Genomic DNA, 25660 nt, shown 5'->3' on the forward strand with positions numbered 1-25660 from the left:
AGCTGGGAACTGGTTTTATTTCTTAACGAACTGGGGGAGTACAGATGATTCAGTGTTTCATGCTGTCAGTGGTGTGGAGTGAGCGGTGCGTCTCGGAGCCCTGCACGTCCATCAGGGTTTCCAGGTGATGACTCGCATGGCGGTCTCCGCTGCCCTCCTCGTGACCTCACTATCGTGGCCCCGCAGGTCCTCCAGCAGGTCCAGGTGTTTGAGCAGCTCCTTGCGGCCCTCGGGGGCCTCTGCCAGCACGGTGATGGCTTTGACGGCGTTGAGGCACACGTTCGTCTGGGGGCTCCTCACCAACCCCAGCAGAGGGGGGAGGGCGTCTGCGTTCAGGGCAGCGTACTTACCTGAAACCAGAACAAAGTGAGGGTGAGGGGTGGGAAACTTCCACTGCAGAGCCATCCCAGGTTTCACTGGGATCTTAATAAGCCACACCTGAGCTACCCATTCTTACTGGTTAATTAAGCTCCTGGTAAAACATGGAATGGACCACTGGCTTGACAACACTTAATTAAACGTATTGATTTTTCACAAAACCCTATTATAATTAGTAATACAGGGATGGAAATAAGACTCCCACTGCTTTGCAGTTTGATCCATTCCTGCTTTTACTATGCGTTTATTAAGAAGCACCTGGGCTTGTTACCTATACAGTGGAACTAATCGAGCTTGTAGTGATCTGGAACGGGTGAAACTGCTCTGCAATAGGAGTCTTAATTCAATCTCTGCAAGATAAAATATGGATTGAGAAAACTTTAAAAAGCAAGAAGCATAGAAAAACACCTCTAAGTGAAAAGATGTGTGTGCTAGCAATACAGGGCTGCATAGATGTGAGGGTCTAGGCTGGGAGCAGGGCTGATTGAATAGCAGATATGAGGGTCAGGGCAGGGAGCAGGGCTGATTGAATAGCAGATATGAGGGTCAGGGCAGGGAGCAGAGCTGCTAAGAAATAAAGAAATAATAATAATAATAATAATAATAATAATTGAATAGCAGATGTGAGGGTCAGGGCAGGGAGCAGGGCTGATTCAATAGCAGATGTGAGGGTCAGGGCAGGGAGCAGGGCTGATTGAATAGCAGATGTGAGGGTCAGGGCAGGGAGCAGGGCTGATTGAATAGCAGATGTGAGGGTCAGGGCAGAGAGCAGGGCTGATTGAATAGCAGATGTGAGGGTCAGGGCAGGGAGCAGGGCTGATTGAATAGCAGATGTGAGGGTCAGGGCAGGGAGCAGGGCTGATTGAATAGCAGATGAAGGGATTGCTCTCTGCTTCTCCAGTCCTACCTGGTGTGGTGACAGTGGCGCTCATCAGGGCTCCCGCTGCGCTGGCTGCCACCTCGGGACTGGGGTCTCCCAGGAGATTCACCAGGATGGGAATGACCTCCTCCTCACAGAGCTTGTTCTTCCCTTCCAGGGGCATGCTAGGAAGAGTGTGTTTCAGGTTACAAACCTGCACGCCCAGGCTGTGAAGAGCGGGGGTGAATATACAGGGCAGCGGCTCTCAGCACTCTCAAACGGAATTCATTACTGTATTTATTATTTCTTATTTGAAATCGCTCTTTTTACTGCTGGCTTTAGTGTATTTCATAACTGCTCTCATCTGTACTGTGATATTTTGTAACAACTGTAAGTCACCCTGGATAAGAGCGTCTGCTAAGAAACAAATCATGTTATTTATTCAGGAGTAAAATCCAAATCTAGATATTTCTATGAGTCTCTTGTTTCAATAAGGGCAGAACGTCATGGCACACACTTTCATGGGGCGGTACTAACTATGCATGTAGGGGGAGTGCTGGATCATGTCAAACAGCACACATGTGACTCCTGGTGTCTCTCAGCTGACTCCCCTCACACAAAGCACTTGGTCAGTGGTATACAGAATGCTTCACGGCTTGTTAATAAAATCTTTATGGAGTGCCAAAACTTTGAAAAAATAAATAACCCTATATGCATTATAAAATAGATCCATAGATAGGAAACATGGTACAATTACACATGCAGTGACTGAAGGGGATCAATGTATTTCTCACCTGATGTCCATGAGGGCTCGGGCTGCCTTGCTGCGGATGCAGGCGGAGTGGTGGGACAGCTTCTCCTTCAGCACGCTGACCGCCTCGCTGGCCAGCGCTTCGCTGGCGTCCACGCACAGGCAGAAGTGCAGCGTGTCCAAGATGAGCTCCTGGATCTCCTCCAGCTCGGAGGTCAGCTTGAACACCAGCCTGGGGATCAGCCCAGCCTCCACCAACCCCACCGCGCCTGGGAGAGGAGAAGAGAGAGGGGAGAGAGGAAGAGAGGGGAGAGAGGGGAGAGGGGAGAGAGGGGAGAGAGGGGAGAGAGGGGAGAGAGGGGAGAGGGGAAGAGAGGGGAGAGAGGGGAGAGGAAGAGAGGGGAGAGAGGGGAGAGGGGAGAGAGGAAGAGAGGGGAGAGAGGGGAGAGGAAGAGAGGGGGAGAGAGGAAGAGAGAGGAGGAGAGGAGAGGAGAGAGGAGAGAGAGGAGGAGAGGTAACATTTCTCTGTATTGGGATAGACCCCTGACACAGAAATCCCGTGCCTGGCATTTTCATGGAACAGCTCCAGCTCGCACAGTCAATGGCTAATACAAAGCCTTCATGTTTTGCAGACTGAAAGATTGCTGGTAGTGAATGTGATGTGACTGTGTGTGCTATTTCACAGCATAGCGGTCACACTGTGGTACCAGTCTAGCAGTGACTCATCCTATTACAGCAGCCCTAGTGTTAGCACAGCTCCTTAGTACAGAACTTGTGATGCCACCACATTGCCACAGGGCCAGTCTGTTATCTACGCATTTTTTATCTGTACACGGATTCAGACTCGTCGCTTGTGTTTTTGTCTGTATGCAAATGTTCTCAGAGGAAGAGCTTTCTCTGCTCTCCCACTGTTGTGTAATTACACTGCAAGCCTGTGAACTGACACAGAGAGACGCGTACAGAGCGCTCGTGCTGAGAGAGACCGAGGGAGAAATGAGTGAGCGAACAGGGCCCCTACCTTCCTGTTAGACTGCACTGAAACGGGAGACGCCATCAGCACACCTAGCACCCTGCCCTGCGCTCCCGACATGACGTGCAAGCTGGAAGTCAGCATTAGTCTAACGAGGGTCCTGCTAATTCAATACCGCAGCTGAACGCAGGGGACAGAACCAGTGAAGTGGTTTACACAGCCTGCTCCAGATCATTAATATACACCCTTCTGTGTCATTCACAGGACCTTTACAAACCACGACGCCTTGATGCAAGAAACAGCTTTATTACATTTCTGTTAAATGGAGAGTATATAGTCTAACTAGGGCTTACTCTTCCCCAGATTTGACACACACAGTAACATGGTAGCGCAGTATAGGTAGTAGCATATAGAAGGAGTTCCCTGTAGAGGCGAGCTGTTTTTAACGATGAGAAATGAACACACACACACACACAAGCGCTTTCCTGAGTCTCTCGCGAGCTGCATGTCAGCATGCCTGCAAGGATTATTTCTGATCAGCGTGCTGCGGACTGGATTGGGAAGCAGGTCACGGTGATGGAGGAGCAGCGAAGCACGCCCAATTACTAACGCTCGCTCCAATTCTCATTCAGAAACGCCACTTAAACATTAAACACCACTTTCCGCTAGGGTTTCTCAGATGAGTTCGCGGGAGACGTTTCAAATTTATACTGATGTTTCCTTCTCTTCCTCTGTGATGTTTAAAACTTCCTAAAGGACCAGGATGCATGTTTTTTTTATTTATATTTTGAAAAGGGAAAGCAAATAAGAATTTGCAAGAGGACCGCCATGATTTAGCAGTTTATTGGACTGTCCAGACGAGAGACTGAGTATGATATACTGCCTGTTCAACTGTCCGCTTTCTTTATAATATTACAGTTACTGTGTTTTCTGGTTTCGCATTTACCTTCTTTGTGGGATGCAGAGATGAGTAGAAGAGTTGTACTGATTGCTGGATCCAGTCCAAACCAGCTTATCTAGTGCTCATCTGCCTATGGCCATAAAATTGGATTGACACTGTTCTTGGAAATTCAAAGTTGAAATGAAAGGGTTTTTGTTTAGTGTAATTTTGAAAGGTCATCATTGCATCAATTCTTCACTTGCTTGGCTTGCATTGCCTGGAGGTGCTGGCTTCGCTGGGGTGCATTGCCTGCACTGCAAAACATCAAGGGCAGGAGTAGGGGCGCTCCAGTAATGAATGCCTTTGAGGTGACTTTAACAGGTTTTATTTCTTAGAATGCGCTTTGGTGGGGTCAGTCGATCGGCTAGGGGAGTTGCTTCTCAGTTTGGAGTTTGTTATTTGTGTGTAATGTAACACTGCAGCAGATTTCAACTTGGAAGCTCGCCCTTATGAAAGTTTACCTTAGCAAAAGCACAGCAAAGTGTAATTAAGCACAGTGAGAGCATGGCAAAGCATAGGCAAGCATTGTAAATTATAGAGAGGTATGGTAAAGCATATTAAGAAAACATGGCAAGCCATGGTAAACTATGGTATATACATAATATAACCACAAGAAGAAATACTGTGCAAAAATACAATACAATACAATACAATGCAATGCAATGCAAAGCAATACAATACAATACAATACAATACAATACAATACAATACAATGCAATACAATACCATATAGTTTTGTAGGGGATGAATCAGCTGTACTTTTTGTTTCTTGTTTTTTTATTTTCATGCTGTTTCATGCCTGTACTGAACATGATGAACCAGGTTAATGGAAACAATCATTCAGGGGCAGATAACATTAACTAGATATCTGACTGACATTACCATCCATCCTGATCATTCAAAACTCTTCACAGGAAACTGGCCAGTCTCCTCACAAACTCTGATAAATTACAACGCATTACTTCATCAACTCCCATTTGTGAAGCTCAGAGGATATTAACCCCCTTCCAATAAAGACTGTCTATACGGGCTGACGATTATTCCAGGCCAAATCGTGCATATTAATTAGATGATGCATCACCTTAGCATTTAGGAAATACAGTCTACTTTTGAAGTTTGAAGAGAATCTTGTGCTGCTGCAAAAGTGATACATTAGAACACAGAGGTGGGACAAAGAAGGCACAATGTTACTGCAGCTACCGGCACGAAACTGCGTTTCCAACTATAATCTACTATATAAAAAAAATCATCTGCACACCATCCTAGCAACTGGACTGTACGGTAACAATGCGTAATGTGATAGATTATTTAAAGATGAAGCAAACACAATATTAACATGGGATCATTGTTCCAAACAGAATTTCTCTTTGAAGTCAAGACAAGGCTAAGGGAATTGCATAATCAACATACTCGCTGTATACAGGAAACAACTCCCGTCACCATTATGAAGGTTTTAATGAGGCTACTTCCTAAGCACACATATTCTTCAGTTTCTACAAGTTTTGTTTCTTTGAGTTCTTACAAGGAGGCACTTGAAGAGCATTGCCTCATCGAATCTCGTGATGAAGCTGTGCCCTGCTCTAGCTTTACTCCGTGTATTCAGGCATTTCAGAACAGGATAGACAATACACCATTGGTTTATTATTAGTATTATTAATATTATTTATATTGGGTTTCGAAGGATTCACTGCCTTTTGCGAGTTTCCCAGCACAGCAATAACAGTGCAATCGCTGCTCTCAATCTGCGCAGCAGGAACATCAACTGCAATAAAAGTACAGGAATATATTAAAAAAAACAAACACACCGCGCCTCAAATCAAACCTGCTCTTGAAACTCATCCATACATTAAAAAGGTCATTCAGCAAATCTCCCGGTATTATCAGCAAATCTGTTCTGCTTCCCTGGGAGGACTAGCCTCACATTCGCACTCTGGACTCATAAAATCCAAAGCTTGCTCAGGCACGGCAGAGCAGTCTCTGTGGAGGGACACCAGTGCTGTTAGATATGTATCCCATGCCTGAGCTCTGTCATGGTGATTAACAGCACTGTCCAGCTCAGTCTCTAGCTGACAATGCGGGTTAATGGAGTCTGTTCAATATGTTTAGAAGGACGCATGTACTAATGAGCAGGCAGGCAGGCAGCACACAAACACAATGGTAAAGCCTCCTTGCCAGGAAGAGTAAAGATAAAAGCTGGGGAAATCGACACATATGCATCCATATTTCAGTTGCATTTATTTATTTTTTTTAAGCACTCCGGGGAGAGTGAGGGGAACTGTCTGTCAACGAGAACATGATGGAAGACTACATTTGGGGGCTGATTCGTGAAAGTGATTTACAGTATAATCGTAAATCTCGAAAAACTACTCACTTCTAAATCTTTTGTAGTCATTTATGTACTTTATGTGAACGAAAAGACACAAATTTGCCCGTTTTCTCATTGGAAATAGGTAAATTTCAAAATATCACTCCTGGTCACAAAAGCAAAGTTTGTGGGGAATAATAGCCATTTTCTATACTTTTGAGGCATAAGCAATTAGGAAATAACACTTACTACCCAGGAACAAAAATTGTGTTACATAGTGTAATCACAGCATAATGACCCTAGAATTACTCTGACAATTTACTAACAATAACTCATTTCTTTAGAAAATGGGCCATGTATCTTAAAGTGTTACCCTGAGAGTGCATCAGATGTTCCAAACTTGGGGTCCGGGGCCCTGTTTGTTCTCCAACCTCCAGGTGGTCCCTGAATAATCCGCCACGTTAGGTAACAGAATGTCCAGACGCCCACATCAATAATCTGCTACACTTCAGAATCTCAGCAGCCAACCAGCGATTCATCCATCCATCTCTTCCGATGATTAAGAAACACTCTTCATTCTAGAATCAATCAATCACTGCTCGTCTCAATGAGCACATGCTGCACTTTTGGCCAAAAGAAAAGTTTGGTACGGCACAAGCTTTTAAAAGAAACTGAATATAAAAAGTGCGAGAGAAACATCTCCTCGAAGCATTGTGTCTGAAACGTACTGTGCGTTTCCTTGATTATCGAAGAGAAAGGGTTGAAGCCTCGAACACAGTGCTCAGAGCTCCAGACAATGCTTCTTCATCTGTGCCACAGATCACAGCAAGCAGAGCCGAGGTGTACTGTGATACTCGAGGCTTTGCAATGAAACGTGTCTCCTCGAAGCAGGACCCTGTTAAGGGCTGTTTTCAGGATCTGTTCTGTCAGCCCCCAGTCTGCAGCATGTCAATTAGAGCCTCTCAGTACAGCGCACCCCTCACCTCTTCATACTGAATTAAACACTTCGCTGTGAGGTCCCCTTCATCCCTTCAGCTCCATTCCCAACCCTGCGTCGCGTGATGATACCCAAAGGGAGTCCACACCCAGCAGGACACAGCCTCAATGCAATCACTTTCATTGAAACTGGTTGGGGAATACTGTAACAATCTTTTAAAAGGTTTCATAGACAGTACAGTAATCTGCATTCAGACACTGAATCACTTCCTCAGTTCCCAGATAAAGCTGCCTCTCTTCACGGCCGTCAGGAAATGCAACACACCTTGTTATCAGGAGCAGTCTATTATCTGAACAAAAGCATGTGTCGCCACTTTAATGGACTGCCTGCTGCATTTTACTCAAATTGCAATCGCCCGCAGGCTTTTGTGTGGGTAATTGGCCTGGTTTTGAGTTTCACGTGGTGTCACTAGTGCACGTAGGACCAGCATCCCACAACTACAAAGACATCCGTTCAGTGGTAATATTGACGCACGGAATGAGGCCCCCTCATTTTTATATTTAGTAGCTGGCTATGTTTTAAGCTATTGCACAACACAAGAATGGGCAGCTACTGAAATAGATTTCCCACGGGAACGGCATGAATCCCAGTGACCAAATTAGACCTGGATGGAAAAGTAGCTTCATTTGAAGCAAATTCTCCAAAGTTTTTGCAAGGGACAGACTAGCAGATTTATTTTGTCTGCAGAAAATTCAAATATCACAAGAGCCAACACAATGCCAGCTGTGCTGAATCTACCCATGGCAATAATAAGGTTGCTTTCCTTCTTTTTTCCGAGGGATATTAAGAGAAATTCCAGTGAATGTCAGAAGTGGAAAGCTGGAGAGATTTTGCAGTGCCATGTGAAGCTGTTTGCCTTTCTCGGTCATAATTTTTTTCCAGAAAGAAAAATGAAACATAAAAATTCCAGTAATGTATCCATGCAATCCAGCAACCCTGAGGGGAGCTTTGACTTCAGAGGCAGCTTTTTATAATTTCAACCTTGCCTGCCAAAGTGAATGATAGGAATTCAATCCCTGTGATGTCCCAACTTAACGTGATTCAGTGTACAGGATGAGCGGACCCCTTCCAGTTCTGACAAGGGTGCGTCGCTATCTGTTATAGTGCCGCAAGACTTACACTGAATGTATTTGTTTACATTTGTAAGTCGCCCTGGATAAGGGCGTCTGCTAAGAAATAAATAATAATAATAAATAATAATAACAAGGCAAAACTTTCATTCCAGTGGTTTTCCCATCCAGGAGTGGTCGGCTGGGGAATGCTGAGTGAGGAGATGTGTATTATCTCAATCGGTATAACTATCTGTTTTACACACTGGTGTTTAACAAGATTGCTGCCTGGGTGCAAATATCAGCCCTCTTATGGGTGTGCAGTACAAGAACATTAAAAAAAAAAATAGAAAAAGTGAGATCCTTTTTTCTACTGCACAACAGATTCTTAACCTCCTAGTGCTGGCTGCATGTGAACAAACTGGACTGTCATCAAGGCCTGCAGTCTCATGCATTGGAATGCAGCGAAGGCATGACTTGCGTATTTCACTGTGGCTGTGATTGGCATCCACAGTTAACAATCTAAAACTGCTTGAGATGGGTAAACAACGTATTCAAGCCCTCTGCCACTTCAGACTATCCAGTTCAGCTTGGCCCTCAACTGAGGACATCGAACCTTTGAAAAAAAAGGGGGTTTCGTCTTGAGTGCGTACCAGTGGCATGGAGGGCTTAGTGACCCCTTCCTCCCCTGTAAAAACAGTGTGGTCTATGACTCCCATGCAACACTGAAAATGATAACTGCCACCTACCAGAGAACTGGAAACTGATAAATGAAAAGACAGTTCCTGACCTGAGGGAGCTCAGAGACACAGACAGCGACAGCCCTGCCTTGACAGTCACGCTGGAGATTTCCCCTGTCGTTACACTGACAATATTTAAAAGCCGAAGCTAATGGAGAGCGTCAGCTCTACGCTTTCTGGGGTTTCAGTGAACAAAACCTGACACCGGCTGGGACGACACTTTTAATTATCACTCCGCTTTTGAAACAAGTGCTGAATAACAAACTGTGATAAACCTAAATATAAAACCTACTGAATTCCAATGAAGGAATCCTGAGCCCATGATACATTTCATCCTTGTTCACACAAACTGACTTATTCCCAGCCTTATCAATATGAAAAGTTTAACCACAGTACTGCGTCACTATATTATACAGAGCAGCAGAGACCCATTGCACTGCAGTTCAAGTCATTTCAGGCTTTGCTAGAACAAGTCCTAATATCACAGAAGCTCAAGTACGACAAAGCAACCTCTTACCAAGGGCTCAAACACTTTCCACAATCCTTACTGAGAGTCTAACAGCTCCTTCAACCACTCCACAACCCTTACTGAGAGTCTAACAGCTCCTTCAACCACTCCCCAACCCTTACTGAGAATCTAAGAGCTCCTTCAAACGGCTGGTACAGGGCAGTGTGCGTGTGTGACCCTGCTCCAGAGCCGTCTTCCCAATCGCCTGATTGATGTTGCTGTTTGATTGGAGCTGACCCCCAAGCATCCATCACCATGACTCTGCTGTCAGCCAGAGCAGCTGAAGAGGCAGAACACCAAAACTCAAGGCCAGCGGGGAGCCCAGCATCCACACTTCCATTCCATACAGTACATTCACAGCGCAGGTCCAGTAACCCTTAAAGCATCAGCAGAAAACCTTAGCGAGTCATGAATCGCAGACAGACAGACGTCAGGAAAGTTTGAAGAACGCTGCTGTTCGAGGGACAGCAGCAACTTCATATCACGGGCAGCGTCTGCATTACTGTACACTTCCATGCTGTGGCTTACCATAGAGCAGGAAGCGCTGGAAATGGATGGTCTTCATTTCGTTTTTTAACTGCTCAGACCCAAGCTCTAGTCCTTGTTTCTTCAATGGGTGTTTTTCTACTTTGAAACACAAAAACATATATTCTAATGACACTCTCGGGAAAACAGCATTGTCAACGTCCCCCTTCGTTTCTAATCACACAGGTCAGTATCACACACCTACAGCCAACAAAGGGTCTTTGTGCTTACTGTTTGTCATTAAGTTCAAAATTTTTGTGTGAATAAATGATCTGGAACACATTCCGCTGGTACAGAAAATGAATAGACCTGCAGGGCATGCTGAGGATTCAATAAGGAAAAGAGATTGATATACTGTACGGTTTGTCTTACTTATAAGAAGTGGTAAATAATGAAAAGAATCCAAAGCTAGGAGCAGTCTTTCTCCTCAAAGCGAAAGCCTTTCAATAACAGCGTGGGGCAATGATCCTGCCTCTTGTGAAGGCTTTGACAAGCCTCTGCAGGCACACTCAAATGAGCCCTAATGCAATGCATCTGGCAAAGTCAAAGAGAAATCAATATTATACAATGAAAAGCAGAGGAACATCAGGGACTCTTTGTACAGCACACAACCAAACAGCCTTTCAAAATCTTACATTTCCCAGTCAGGTAATTCTAAGTAAGGGGTGAACAACGATAAGTGAGGGACTGTTGAAGCCTATACAGTGTGTGCATATCACATCGATAAGTGACGAAACTGTGGGTTATTGATCTTACTGAGTCAAAGAATACAGCACCCCATTATTTAATATGTGTAACAGGACGGGGCTCGTCTGATTTGTGGTTTTAGAGCTTTTAACCTCATCTCATGGCACAGTGTAAAGAAGCGGACGGCTGACGGGACACGTGTGTCCATCTTCATCCCTCCTGAGTCAGCGCGGGGGTGGCAGCGGTGAGCCGGGTTGAAATAAAAATAATTGGACATTTCAAATTGGGGAGAAAATAAGAAAAATAACTGGCTGTTCCAAATTTTAAAAAAATGAAAAAAACAGCAGCAGGTATCATACTCTGAATGATTAAAACAGGCAAGCATCTTCAGTGACGCTGCAGTATGACGTGCAGGAAACAGACTTGTGACTACAGGGTTGAATCTTGCAAAAACGCTGCCAAGGATTACTCTATGGTGGTTAGTGCAATAAAATTTATAATGGATTTATTGCAACAAAACAAACAGACCAAACCCCAAATTCCTCAAACTGACTGCACTTGCTAAATAAGAACCTGAATATTTCAGGTCAGCAGCTGTTTTGAGACTCAGACGGAGTTTGAGGGGGCTGAATTCCAAAGCAATATTCAGGCATGAAGAAAATAAATAAGAAGTTATTCTTAGCGCAGAGAGTTTGGGTCTAGTCCAGTTGACTTGTTTGGTCTCTTGCTGAATTAACATGGAAAGGAATGAAGTGGATTGCAGAGGCTAGCTTCACAAAGCAGTTCTAGGTAGCAGTCTGCTAAATCCAATTCACGCGTGTTGGAATGACTTTGTTATATTTCTGTTACTGGAATTCCCAGGCGCTGCGCTGAAATACAATTTGTGGAAACTTTTTCAGAACCCCCCTCCCCCCCCCCCTCCCCGAGCTCAAAATGGAAATGTCAATGATATTAATAATCGGAGGCGAAGTAGGTGTTCTATTTTGAACTAACCCAGATTCTTATTTCAGGCCTGTCAACGGCGAGCAGTTTGAAGGGATAATATTGCAATCTGTGCTGGAATGAGGAGGAGGAGGAGGGTGAGGAAGTTTTGACAGAGCCCTAAGGATGCTGGTAGTTTTATTCTGCTGTTGCTGAATGTACAATCCGTCCAGCCTATTTTTGTTAAGCTTGCTGCAGTCCCAACCGGCAAACCACAGGGTATCTAATGCGTTTATTAACAGTCATACCAATGAAAGATTGATGTATCTTTTTTAGAATAGCAGTGTTGTGCAGATGGAGCTCAAATAAATTGAATTACTGTGTGTGTGTGTGCGTGTGAATGTGTGTGTGCGTGAGAGTGTGTGTGTGTGTGTGTGTGTGTGTGTGTGTGCGTGAGTGTGTGTGTGCGTGAGTGTGTGTGTGTGTGTGTGTGTGTGTGTGCATGTGTGTGTGCATGGGAGCCAATTATTTAAGACTCCAATTGCACAGCAGTTCAAGTCATTATATATTTTCCTGCAAGCCTTAAATTGTAAGTGGCCTGTGCAGAACTGCTCTCACTAAGTGCTGAAAGGGCTCCAACTGTTTTTCGACAGGCGGCTGCAATTATACCCTTTACTGAGACCTTGGAGATCTCGCTTTGCTCATTTAATTTCTACTACCGTATAAAGAAATGAAGCTCAGTCACAAGAGAGCTTGAGGTTCTGATAGTGATTCAAATACATGAAAAATAACCTGGCTCACACTGTGCGTGTGTGTGAGTGTGTGCGTATGTGTATGTGCGTGTGTGTGCGTGTGTGTTTTAATAAAGAAACAGCATCTTTGCTGGAATATTGCAGTTTTATTAATGAAAACAGGGACGAGGGCTGTTTGGGATTGGAGCGACTTCCATTCTCTCTGATATAATACCGCTGCAGTCAAGCAGGCTCCAGCAAGCAAGGCTGTTGCAGATAAGCCTCTAACCCAGTTCCATCTGCACTGCCTTCATGTTGAGGCCTGACAAGATGATTGCTTTGGCTCTCCCGTGGCACAGATGGCAGTGCAGACACTGTATCGATCATGCAACGTGGCAACGCTCGTCTCCAACAGGAACATGAGCTAGCGGATAGCCGGTGACTAGCCATCCCAAACCTGGGCCCGTTGTCTCTCTCTCTGTTTGTATTACCAGGGGGCACTGGGAACATGAGCAGCGCTGAGTGGCAGTGTGAAAGCAGGCCAGCGGAACAGTGATAGGACCAGTAAAGTGAAGAGGAACACCTGCCATAACATTGTTAACAGGTGCCCACGACTGGAACCCAGACGGGATCAAACCTATCCAGTAAAAGGAATTGACACCTTGCTGTAAATCTTAACCCTCTGCTGCCCAGTGTCCGATAGAATTGACACTGAGAACATTAAACATGGATAGGAACATACCCAGGGCAGTAAAGGGTTAAATGCGTTTCATAATTCGTACTCCAACACACAAAAGGTAGGAAGGCATATGAGATATTCCAGTTAATGATCTCCTCAATTATTTGACTTGTGCTTTGTTTATACAGTGCTGTGTTCATTAATTGTCCTTATAATTGCTTGCTCTGTTCCTGGGTGATGGGGTGTTTATAGTTTTATAGTATGCATATTTCCTGAGAAGATTTTTAAACAACGGAAATCGGGCAGTCGAATTACAAAGGTCCCTGCTGTTTTAAGCCAATTAAATGCAAAAAACAACAAGGGACTTGTTCTAGTAACTGTAAAATGATTCATTTTTATTTTTAATGTCCTTTGAGGAATTCAGAGAAAGGAGAAATGCAATTTCTCATACTAACCTCACAGTGCTTAATGCATAAATCCGACGCTGTGAGCATACAGAACACCTGCAAAACATACACTAGCCTGGTTAGCAATTCACCATCTTCATCAGTATCCCTGTCGCCTTGTGATACTACACCACAGACAGCGCGCAGGGTTATACTCAAGTAATAGGCAGCTAATAGCTGAACTTCTAGAAAGCACATCAGAAAACATAAACATTTACTATTGTGAATGGAATGGTTTTCATTTCAAACAGCTTCATGTATATTACCATTGCTGCTTGTTTTCTATATATAGAAATAGATCATTCATAAATAGTTTATATATACACAGTATATATATATATATATATTTTAGTTCAAAGAGCCAGATATACTGGGGGGGGGGGGGTTAGTACAGGGAAAGCTAAAAGCTACAGAATCATTTCTTAACCCAAGGACACAGAGGCATTGGGATCTTATTGTGAAACAGAGCGAGACTGTGGGGCACTGCAGCTTTAATACTGAAGCTCACTTGCTAGCTCGCCTCCTCCCCGGCCAGCTTGTCAGCTTGCTTTCTGTGTGACATGGAACAAGAGAAGCTACAGCACACAACCTGCATCGTTCATTCTTCTCCCTTCCTCTCTAAACAGCAGTGGAGCGTAACAGGCTGGCCTGGCCTCCCCTTTTCTTCCCATCCTTTCCCAGGACCTCTCATTGGCCGGGCGAGCTGGCCATCGAGCCTGGGAGCCAACAGGATGGCACTGTGTCTGTCTGAGTTAGCGGGCGCCTCAAACACTGGGATCTGAGCTCTGAGTGGTCCCTCTCTCTGTGTGAAGAGAGCTGGTCGGCTAGGAAACAAGCTCAGCTGTGCCGCCCTGAAGACCACCCAGCCCCACCCCCCCTCTCTCTCTCTCTCACTCACTCACTCACTCACTCACTCACTCACTCACTCACTCACTCACTCACTCACTCAGCTATCTATGAAATCATAACACAATCTCCCTGTTTGACACATCTGGGAGAGAGCCGTGACTTTTACTGCACATTCAGACTGGGCTTCCTTGCTGCTGCTGGGTTTTTTTTTTCCTTTTTGTTTTCCTGCTTATTTAAATCCACCCCTCCTCTCATCTCCACAGTGTTTCCTGCTGCCGAGAGAGAGACAGAGAGAGAGAGAGAGAGAGAGAGAGAGAGAGAGAGAGAGAGAGAAAGGAAAGATAAAAAGGGGCAAGGATGCTTCTGTGAATGAGAAATCAGGCTCTGGCTTTTACCCAAGCGAACGTGTCTGCATATCAAATGCGGAAGGAAGGTGGAGACTGAAGCGGTAAGTCAACCTTGTCTTGTTTCTTTCTCCTGTTTTCTGCACGTCTCCTGTTTGCTTGCTTGCCTGATAAAACACCTCTGCTGTGAAGGAGAACTCAGCCCTGTTTTTGCTTTGTTTTTTAAAGAGCTGTAGTACTATTAGGGAGGGAGGGTGCAGGCTGGCTGTCTGCCAGTGCGTTAGCCGGGACTGTTTTTGTTGTGAAAGGGACAGGTGATAGGGAAGGTGATGCTGGGAGGGGGAACGCTGCTGGCTGTATTGGAGAAGAAGGAATCTCTCCTCGGAGGGGAGCAGTGCACTGGCATTCACACACACACTGCAGTACTGTATGTCTGTAAACAGCTAACTGCAGAGCTGTCAAACTGCACTGACGATTGGGGAATTCATCATTTCTTTTTATAACGATATAAAACAGACATCTGTTTTGTTTGCTTCATTTGTGAGTATGCATTTCACCTTCTGCTCTGCCGATGTCCCCAGCAACACTTCCCCCTAGGGATGTAGCTACTGTTATAATTTGCTGTTTTTAATGAGGCAGTGGCTGGGCAGAGGTTAAAGAGCAGTGGGAGAGAGGGGGTGGGGTGTACAGAAAATAATACAAAGATTGTTTGGAGATTTATTTCTGCTTCAGCTGCCAAAAAAAATAAATGGTTATGCTATTGGAGAAGTACCATTCACATGACATGAAGGTTACATAAGGGAGAAATGTTTGAATTATTTAATCAAACCCTGAATTGAAAAAAGGGATAATAGCAATCTGTGAAACAGACACCCATCTCCTGCACAATGGTGCTTCAGCGTTGTATGTAGCTGGTGTGAGCATTTCTGATTCCTGCAGATAACGTATGTGTAGTAAGACTGAGGCTTCTCCCCAGCCTCACTTGCGACAGCTGACCCCCTCTACCTCGTCCTCGTGTGGGATACAGGAGTTAAGCCTTCTTTACATGCCTTGTGAAATGGCTCCTGCTGTACTGGGAGCCGCAGATGGGGGGGTGTGGGGGGGGGGTGGTCCCTGACAAACCCCTCCTCCTTCATCTGTGTCAGTGTGTCCTCTTCATAGATGCATCCATTGAGATGCAGCCATTGAGTTGTACCACAATGTCGTGCATTATGCACTTTCCACTGTATTCAATGTATTATGCATTAGTTTTTTTATTTACTGTATATCATGTATTATGCATTTCTCTGTATTTAAAGCATTATGGATTTTCTTGTTGTTACTCTTTTAAAGCGTTTTGTGATGGTGGTCCACTATGAAAGGCGCTATATAAAATAAAGACTGATTGATTGATTGATTGATTGATTGATTGAATGTCGGAGATCAACCCAGTGAAACAAGGGTTTCACAAGAAGGGCTGGAATCAAGCCGAGCAGACCATAAGCCCTTTACATTGGAAATGTGCACACAGTCTGCACTGTCCCTCTGGAGGATCTGACTGAATGTGTGGCTTTGAATCCGCCCGAGCTGCTCCTTGAGGGCTGGAACAGGGCTGCCCATTTATGAGGAACATACTGTGATCGGTAATGATATGTGACCTGGGGTTTAACTGGTTTAAAAATGAAGGATGTGGTTAGTTGAAACAAACTGGGCTGGAAGATCTGAGGCTGCCCTGCCCCAGTCACATGGGACTGGCTGCATGTGAATTCCAGACACTTCCTGTAAATGAGTGCTGTTGAGCTGAGCTCCAGTCCCCCCCCCCTGCTGGATCTGCAAACCCCCTCCCCAATCACCACTGAATGCAGCAGTCTGGGCTGATTGGGCTGGGAGAGGTTAAAAGGACAGGGGTGTAGTTAGTGACTAATCATAATGGAGGAGCTGCTACCATTGTTACCTCTGACCTTGAGAGGAGAGGCAAGCAAATCCCAGGGGGGTCATTTTTATTCTCCTCTTCAGACCCACCCCCCCTCTTCTGTACAAGCATGCCCCCTGAGTCTGTCTTAATATGCCTTCTACACTGCATCTTGAAAGGGCGTGTCTCACAGTGCCAATGCTAGAATAACTACAATAAGAAACAGGGGAAGCGATAGCTGCATGTCTGTTCAGAGAAACTACTGTACATGAAGTCACAGGCTCCCCATCTCCATCACACCCGAATAAAAAAGGAGCAGAAAAAGGGTGCTGGCCGTCTACTGCCTTGTGAATCAGGCCCGTGCAAGGTGAAATGATCAACAATGCTGTCTGGACTCGACAGTTTTCCTTCACAAACAACAGCATTATTACCAGGCACAGCTGTTGTACAGTAAGCCTGGCTCAAGTCTAGCCCTGTGTGAAAACCAGCAAGGAGATTGTTTGCTCCGTGGACACCCCAGTTTGCTCATGCCAGGTCACAGCTCTCCAGGCATGTAGGGGATTCACTTTGTTCAAACAGGGTGTCCCGCCAGCTTCATAAATAAAAAGGGTTTCAATACCTCCCTGCAACTGAAGCAGATGCCAGTGGTTTTGTAATTCACCGCTGTGTGCTGTAAAGGACCTCATAAAAGCAGAATGCTATGATCGGCTGGATGAGACGCAAAGTCGTTTGGCACGGTTAGCAGCTCTAGTTGGGGGTTGAATTTATTGAATGGTTTAAAATTTCACACTTTCACTATCGGAGATTTACATTTCAGGACCACTATCTCAGCAGGATAAAGCAATCTTCAAACACACACTGCGTTGTAATCCTTTAAAACTAAAGCCGGGATTACGAGACTGTTGCTGCCCCGCGCCAGTGGGGATGATGATCTGGAGGCAGGCAGTGGTTTATAAAAATGAGAACCACAAAGCATTCGATTGCGTCAGAGCACCGTCAATTCCTGCTGTTGAGCGGTTTGTCGTGACTGCTGATAAGAAATGGTATTAGTGAGTATTAAACTTTTCAGAAGAACGTTTTCTCCTGGGTTACATTCCTACATTGAGCTTGACTTCCATTCACTCTTAGAAGCTACATTAACCCCCACCACACACACAGGTAGAAAAGCTTCCATCAGCCTGTTGTACCGAAGACAAACATGTACAGTAGATTAATCAGACAGCCATAGTAGGGGAGCCAGTGAGGTAAATATGTTACAGTGATGCCTCTGCAGTGCTCACACTGTACTGCAGTGCTAATCACTGCAATACTGAGCTTTAGACGTTTTGGATGCTTTTAATTGAAACCTTCATATCAGTTTACAAGTAATACTACTAGGAGGCAAATGAGCCGCTGGTTGCTTCCATCCTGTAATGATGAGAGCTAGATGAAGCTTCGATGTCTTGAAGGTAAAGGCAGTGCAGGAGATTCAGTGAGAGCGCCAGGCCAGAATGGCATTGCATTCATTAGCCCTCGTTAAAATTATGAGACGTTCATGGCAGTGAGTCAAGAGCAGACCTCTGTGTTTGAATTCGATTTTGTATTCATTTTCTGCTGCTGTGGATCAATATCATTTCCCCGACGGTTTTAATCGACTGAATTTGATCAATTATAAACACTTTTCTTCACAGACTAGGGATCTGTGCCAGTTTTGCCAACATCACTTTAAGCCTGGCTGTGAAACATTACTGTTATTATTATTATTATTATTATTATTATTATTATTATTATTATTATTATTATTATTATTATTATTATTGTTGTTGTTATTGTTGTTGCTGTGTGCCAGAGACACAGCGCCAATTAAGGGCTGAGTCTGAAAGAAGCCTCAAATCCCAGACTCAACAGGTTCTTGAAACGGTAACAAGGACTCTTCATGTTGAAGTGATCTGCAGGATCCAGCAACACACCCCCACCCTCAGAACTGCAGAGCAGAACTGGACGGATCCAGCAACACACCCCCACCCTCAGAACTGCAGAGCAGAACTGGACGGATCCAGCAACACACCCCCACCCTCAGAACTGCAGAGCAGAACTGGACGGATCCAGCAACACACCCCCACCCTCAGAACTGCAGAGCAGAACTGGATGCTTTTCATTTGGAATTGCTCGGGCGGGGTCGTGGAATCTCTGCTGTTCTCTTGCATGATTCTGTTTCCTTGCAAGCACAACATGAGTCATACAACTTGCTCTCATTATAAATGAGTAAATGGCAGCTCAAACAGATCAGAGACAGAGCTACAGTGTGTGCATGCATAAATACTGCACAATAATCTTTTTAGAGAGATTTGTTTTTTTTCTGTCTTCCTCCAAATGCACCCCACGGCAGTCCTGTGAGGACAGTCCCCTCCTGCACGATGACCTCTTTAAAGCTGTGGAGATGACGCTCGTTCCAGTTTGCCATGTCTGATTCGAGGAGGCGACTGCAAGAGTAACACTGCAGGGCAATGCGCTCTGCTCAGTGACGCTGGCTGCCCTCCAATAGCTGCCCCTTTGTTTATGTACTGCATGTGATGAAGTCATCTGCAGACACGTGATTGGAGGACATTTTCACTTAACTTAGTTCCAGTGTGAAGACATTAGCAGAGCTTCTGCATCAAGGAGGTGCAGCATTCCATCATCTAATCTAATGAATGAATGCATCTTCAGCTTTTTTTTAATTTTTTTTTTTACTTTTAATCAATTAATACAGAATAAAAAATAAGTAGAGAAAGTCATGATTCCACCTGTCCCGCTTATTAACCTATACCCCGAATTCATTCCTCGCACCTGTTATTCCTGTCCTATTCAGTGAAATCTCCCGATACAGGAGACCACACCCTGGAAACTCATGAAAACAGATGCAATGAACTCTTATTGAACAGCGTGCAGAGGGATGCTTCGTTTCATTACCAAACTATTCATTCTTTTGTTTTAAATTACAGCGTTGATATGCTTAGCAGTGCCCTGGTAATCAGAAATGCAACGGGTGTGACAAGCACGGATTACCATGTTTATCAGAGGGACCTACTAAAGGAATACAATCCTCCAATTCGGTCTCATGTTAAATTCAATTTGCAGACGCGGTCCCAAGGTGAAACATTTAAGCAGATTTCTGATTTAACATTCCATGTCTATGATGCAGCCGATTCAATTTGAACTAGGAGTTATTCTCATGGGAGCGCAAAGTAGAGATTCTGGTCATATAAATCGAATCTCCTGTGACGCACATTTGGCCAGACAGAAAGTCTGGCGTGAATACGTCCGGTCCCGAGATCACAGCGTGCACTCCACTGAACCACGACTATCACAGCCTCCAGTCATCGTGACAGCTGTACCAAAGAAATAAAACCGCTCATGAAGCGCTTTCCAATTCCTTTATCGCGGATACTGTGAATTATTAATCCTCCCGGCTCTCTTGCCATCCTATATAAAAAGAGGTCAATGCAAAACCCAGTGAATATATCTTTTTTTTTTTCAAATTATTTCTAGAATATATACTTAGAATACATCACATACAGGTGGGTTTAAGGTACAAAAGCACTGTCATATATATTCTGTATTTAACAAAATACTGGTTGAAGTGGTTCAGTGCAGACTTGTTGGCTAAAACAGAAAGGGGAAATTCAGTGCAATTTAAAAAAGTGAAAGTCATTTTCTTAATATCTACTCGATGCATCTGCAGTGTGTCCGGGAAAAAAAGGTGGCTACTGGTTGATAGCAGAGCTTGATTATAACCACGCCATAATGTAGATGCCACTTCAGAGCAAAAGCGCGATTAACTTTAAATTCAATTAACTAGCTGGGAACATACAAATGCATGCAATAAACACAGCAAATGCCTTTCTATTCATTATGAATTCAAATCGAATAATAATTCATCATTTACTCTGTTTATAACTAGAATTTGAATTTTTTCCTAAAATGCTAAAGTTAACAGAATAGGATTTGGAGTAAAAAATAAATAAAAAGACTTCTCCGAGGCATGCAAATATATAATAGTCCCCATTTGTTTTGGGATTCATTGTTTTATCAGAAACAGTGCAGCCTCTTTCGAAAAACAACCTGTGATCTGCTGATGGCAGAATCTCACCCTACATGTGAAATTAGCATGCGATAATAACAACGACACTGCACGTCATGACAAATCTCATTAGAAGCCATTATGCGCCACAGCAGCCCGGCTCCGCACACATCGGTACGTTTGTTACAGCCTACGAGAAACACAATAATATGAATGGATTTTATTCACGCAACGATAAAGTCCATAAAGCGTGACAAATCTGGGATGTATGCATTCAGTGCGCTAGATATTAATAAGCAGAGTAGTTAGAGAACATGCCTTTCGGGAGCCTTTACCTTTGCCTAAGTCATTAGTGAATTGCCGCCCGCGGGTGTGTGCTGGAGTTGTCTGATCTTGTCTAATAAATTGGCACCGCTTTTTATTCATCATCGATTTAATAGAGGGATTGCGGCCAAAAAAAGTAGCTATAAGTAATCATGGAAATACAGTTTGATGAAGGTATTGACCATGCTTCTTCAATACAGCGAGTATTTATTACCATACAAGGCAAAGCAAACGCGACGCTTCACTCCCTTTCTGTGCTTGCGGCTTTAAACATACCTGCGAACAAAACTCTCAATGTACAACTCAGAGAGACGCGGTTCCGCGCCGCGGTCACACTGCTGCAGTACTTTTATATTTGAATTGTTTTTTGTTGTGCGTAGTTTTGTGTTACCTGTGTATATTTACAACCGTACAATACCATGTGGTAGAACATTTTATGAACCTGATTACAGTACAGTAGGTATGCAGTAATTAAAATCGCCAGGTTGCGGATGACGTACGTTGCTTGCAGAACAGCTGTAATAAGCACACGCTTTGCTGATGCAAGCGCTGTACATGAAAACAATAGCCGTGCCTGCAAGCATGGAAGTAAATGGAACGCGCGTACACTAGCGCGCTGAATAGATGATCCCGACATCGCGTCATCCTGCCATGCGCAATCAAGGTCTGGATCCCTCACTGAATTACTTACGGGAGTTCTGAATCTGACTGCCAGCAGAATCGCACGCTGTGGGCGCACCTGTCACTTGATATTTTTATGAACAAGAATCTCAGCATAATATACAAGCAGAGCTCCATGCCCACACTCTGCATAATAATATACAGATATATTCCCCCGCCTACTTTCCCCCCAAATTCACTTTGTTTGCAGGTCAACAACACAGCCGCATCAATGCCGATGTCTTGTAATGTCAGACCTCCAGCACTTTAACTGATGAATGGCACTTCAGCATCATCTCAGCTGCTTTCCTGTTCAGTCAGTCTCAGCTAACGATAGGGACTGGACACATCGACCTGTCTTACGCAGGTTCAGCTTCAAAGATTGTGATCAGTTTCCTTGTTTTAAGTTTTAAGACAAATATAAAAAAAGACAGTAATGGAAACTAAAATACAAACCCATGAAGCGAGGAGGCATAATACCAGCACACACTTCAGCGAATCATTGAGATCAGACAAATGGCAAATCAAAGGATTTGTGAGGACTGATCATCAAAGCGCTGGTATTGCCTGCCAAGACTACTGTCTCTTTCAAGGGTGTGCATCTTAATCTGTGCTGTATCAGAGGGCCCTTCCATGAGAATGTAGGGCTGCATGCAGCTCTTTAAACAAGCCCTTAATGCTCAGTAAATGTCTGAGTTATTTGCCTGTGGGTTGGTAGCTGCATGGGATAGGGTTTTTCCTTTCTCATGATGTTTTGGAGTAGATCGTTTTTGGAATATACCCTTGCATTATGGAATGGTCTCTACACACTACACCCTGGGGTCAAGCAGTTCGAGAAGCCGCATGGCTCTCCGCTCTCCCAGCATTGAGGCAGCCAAACAAGACATGTTTAGAAGCAGTGCAGAGCTGAGAGCACGAACGGGGACACAAAGCTGGGTCTGAAGTAGCTGGATGGGTGTCCAGCATGTGGAGATCAGCAGGGCTGCCCCTTCTCTATGGAAGTCTTGTGCTGTCTCCGTGTACTGAAAAAAAACGGCTGTACTGCAGCGAATCACGAGGCGCTGTGCACCATGAGGAACAATCTGTGTACAGAAATCACAGCCGAGGCCCGTGACAAAATTATTATTTCCGTGCCCCTTTATTCCTGGCATCGCATTTCTCCGTCGGTGATACTGCCAGGTCTGTTCAAGGATGCAGGCTGGTCCCAGCCTCGCTCTCTTCTTTCACTTACTTTCCAGTAAGATTCACATTGGGGTCAGAACTCTGTCTGTTTAAACGCATGTGTTCAGAAGAGCACTGTGCTGCGTAACACGACAGAGAACACGACAGGTAGATGCCAGTTAAAAATGCTCCAGAATTTGTCAAGACCAGGAATCAAACCTGGAGATCACAATGGTAATTAATAACAATACAAAAAAAAACATGCAAAATGTCTAATTGCTGCAATCTGCAGAACAAAATGAAGTTTTAAAAGAACGGCTGAAGAAACATTATATAAGCTGCTATAAAGTCCTGTGATTTTGTGTTGGCTGATATTTTGAAGTAAAACATATCCCTCAAGGCATCAATTTGGCAGGGATAATTGCTGAATTATATTGATTTGACAAACTACTGTAAGCACTGCGTATTAAAGTGTACAGTCACTGCCACCAATAACACACTGCAATGAACAAACTGAAAAATCACTGGAATAACAGGGGCACACTGTTGCTGTGTTAACCCAGTAAAACCCAACAGACAGCAATTGATGCTTTTAATCTAATCCCATAAAAACTCCAAAAATGCATGCCTTTTTATTTATTTTTTTAACCACTTGCACCATTACCGGAAGACATATTTGCCAAGATGCAAACATGCAGTCCTGACATCCCAGCTGAATTCCAGCAGCAGCGCGGTGCTGTCCCACCTTTTAATGAATTCGTTTCAGAACAGCTGCTGATTAGTGCCACGGCAGGCCCGCTGTGCACCCCCCGCTGGCAACACAGATTCCCCAGTTGGAATGCACAGTACACTAGGGCTTGCATGAGAGGACCCCAAGTGACCCCTGTACTGTAGTGTGCTGTTGCTACACTGTAGGTACCACAAGTGATGTTGCAATGCCTGTGAAGCACGGTCAACACATTCTCCTGTATCTATATAGATATATATATAGCATTGAATTGATAGGAAATCCCTTACAAATTGATACTGCGTGTTGTGCTGCTTCTACAAGCGAAACAGTTATTTTAGAGATTAGTAATTTGATGTCAGATTGTCAAACGCGAGGTGATTAACAGATTCTCATTATACAGTCGGTTGCATCCTGGCAGGACCAAAACAAGCCACTCAAAGTGCTGTTGTGAGTGGCAGTCCCTGCTGGAGAAGACACTGGATCCTTGGTAGAAGTCGAATGAGACTGTTATAGCAGCCCTATTTATAATGCCTGTACCTAATCCCCATACGGAAAGAACAAATTATCAATCATCTGAGCTGTTTAGGACCAGACTCTGAAAAACCATTAGTGAGGCACGGGTGCAGGCAGATCAGATTAAAAGACAGAATCATGTGCTTTTATCAGTCTGTTATGGCTTCAGCCTCGTTGGGGGGTTTGGTCCATCGCTGGTAAATTCCTTGTCATTTGACTATCATGTGCTGCAGGGTTACATTGGGTATCATCATTTGATTATCCCTGCTGCTCCCAGAATGCTAACTTGACCACACCCTGTATTTGGCTGCTCTTCATTCGTGATATTATTTGTGAGCTTATCTATGGGGGGGGCAGCTTGTCATGTGGTTAGTACTAGCGGGCCCATTTGGATAGCAATGGTCCTTCTCACAAAGAGCTCTTTAGTATTTGAAGGTCAGTCTGATGGATTAAATACAGCATTCAATTGTTCTGGACTTCTGTTAAAGAAAGCCACGTTTCATCAACATCACTTTTCACTTTCTTTTTCATCAAAACAGACTCTAATGGCATGAGTCTTTGACTAAAGGTAACGTTAGGTAGTCCAAGACTGATCGGAGCTGTGAGACCACAATTTAAATAACTTATGAGTTAAAGCTTTGTGAATCAGGAACCAAAGTTATACGAACACATGCTTTACTGTTTAAATGTGTTATTACTGTAGTCATTATTATTATTATTATTATTATTAGTGGCAAAACTTTCAGCAACAGTTTAAATATAGGTCCAAAATGACCAGCAAGAATGCACCATTGGAGTATTTTTGTACAACGCTGATGGGAAAACACAAAAAGCAACTGTGCAATGTTTCTGTAAACCAGTCTTTTCTAACCAGTGTGGCTCCAGAGAGTGCGTGTTTAGACTTCCTGTCCATTAAACACAACCTTCCTTCCTTCATCTGAGCCCAATGCACACAGGAGCCAGGTGACTCCCATTAACTGAGGCACAGTGTGCTCTCGGGAGAGCCAATACAGGCACGCTGGCCCCAGACAGACACACAGACACGAGGGTTCAGCACATCGGTGTTCATGCTTAATATCAATTCTATTGTGCTGTTCAAACAGGGAGCAGGATTTATAGACTGGAAGACAGCTACCCTTGCAGCCAGTTCTTCATCCTGGGCGCTCTGCACCTGCAGCTGTCAGTAAGTCTGCCGGCCAGACTCAGATGAGAGTGGTCACGTTACCTTGCTAATCACTTGTGTATTTCAATGCAGCGTTCTGATAAACCAGTACACAGGGCGGGAGGGGCTTGCGTGTCGACGAGCCTGCAGCATTAGAACACTGTATGTTGCATAACTGCCAGTCTTTGCTTAAGAAGGTGTTTTTTTTGTTAGTTTCTTTTGTCTTATGGAAGCCACGGGTAGGATCAGGAGCACCTTTCCCTCGATCTAATTACAATACGTGCGTTTGAATCCCCAATGCATGGAGCTGTAATGATATATTGTGTTAGGGACTGTCGGCTGTGAATGGCTTTATAACCAAGGGCTTGCGTTTCTCTGTTCTGTCAGGTCTGGGATCAGCGCCCTTTCGAAACTATAAAAAGCATGGGCAGCAAAGACACATGTGGCTCGGGCGAGTGCAGGAGTCTCTGAGTTACAGCTGGGAGCACTCCAACAATA

General features: G+C 44.3%; 2 protein-coding genes across 6 annotated transcripts in view; one reads left to right on the forward strand and one right to left on the reverse strand.

The window, feature by feature from the left end:
- The window catches only part of LOC117426598 (radial spoke head 14 homolog), a 56139-nt gene continuing 30479 nt past the window's right edge, over positions 1-25660 (reverse strand). For 3 of the 4 annotated variants that reach the window (XM_059032852.1, XM_059032854.1, XM_059032853.1), the window contains 3 exons: positions 2032-2257; positions 1286-1464; positions 1-350 (listed from right to left, as the gene is read on the reverse strand). In XM_059032852.1, coding sequence (XP_058888835.1) covers positions 112-350; positions 1286-1464; positions 2032-2257 — 644 coding nt within the window. In that variant the 3' untranslated portion in view covers positions 1-111. The remainder of the gene's footprint in view (positions 351-1285; positions 1465-2031; positions 2258-25660) is intronic. The other variant, XM_059032855.1, reaches the window with a different exon arrangement.
- The window catches only part of LOC117428077 (guanine nucleotide-binding protein G(z) subunit alpha), a 37012-nt gene continuing 25540 nt past the window's right edge, over positions 14189-25660 (forward strand). For both annotated transcript variants that reach the window (XM_034925241.2, XM_034925242.2), the window contains exon 1: positions 14189-14783. The gene's annotated coding sequence lies outside the window, so the exon portion shown is untranslated. The remainder of the gene's footprint in view (positions 14784-25660) is intronic.

Source organism: Acipenser ruthenus, chromosome 11, assembly GCF_902713425.1.
Source record: "Acipenser ruthenus chromosome 11, fAciRut3.2 maternal haplotype, whole genome shotgun sequence".
NCBI classification, from domain to species: Eukaryota; Metazoa; Chordata; class Actinopteri; order Acipenseriformes; family Acipenseridae; genus Acipenser; species Acipenser ruthenus.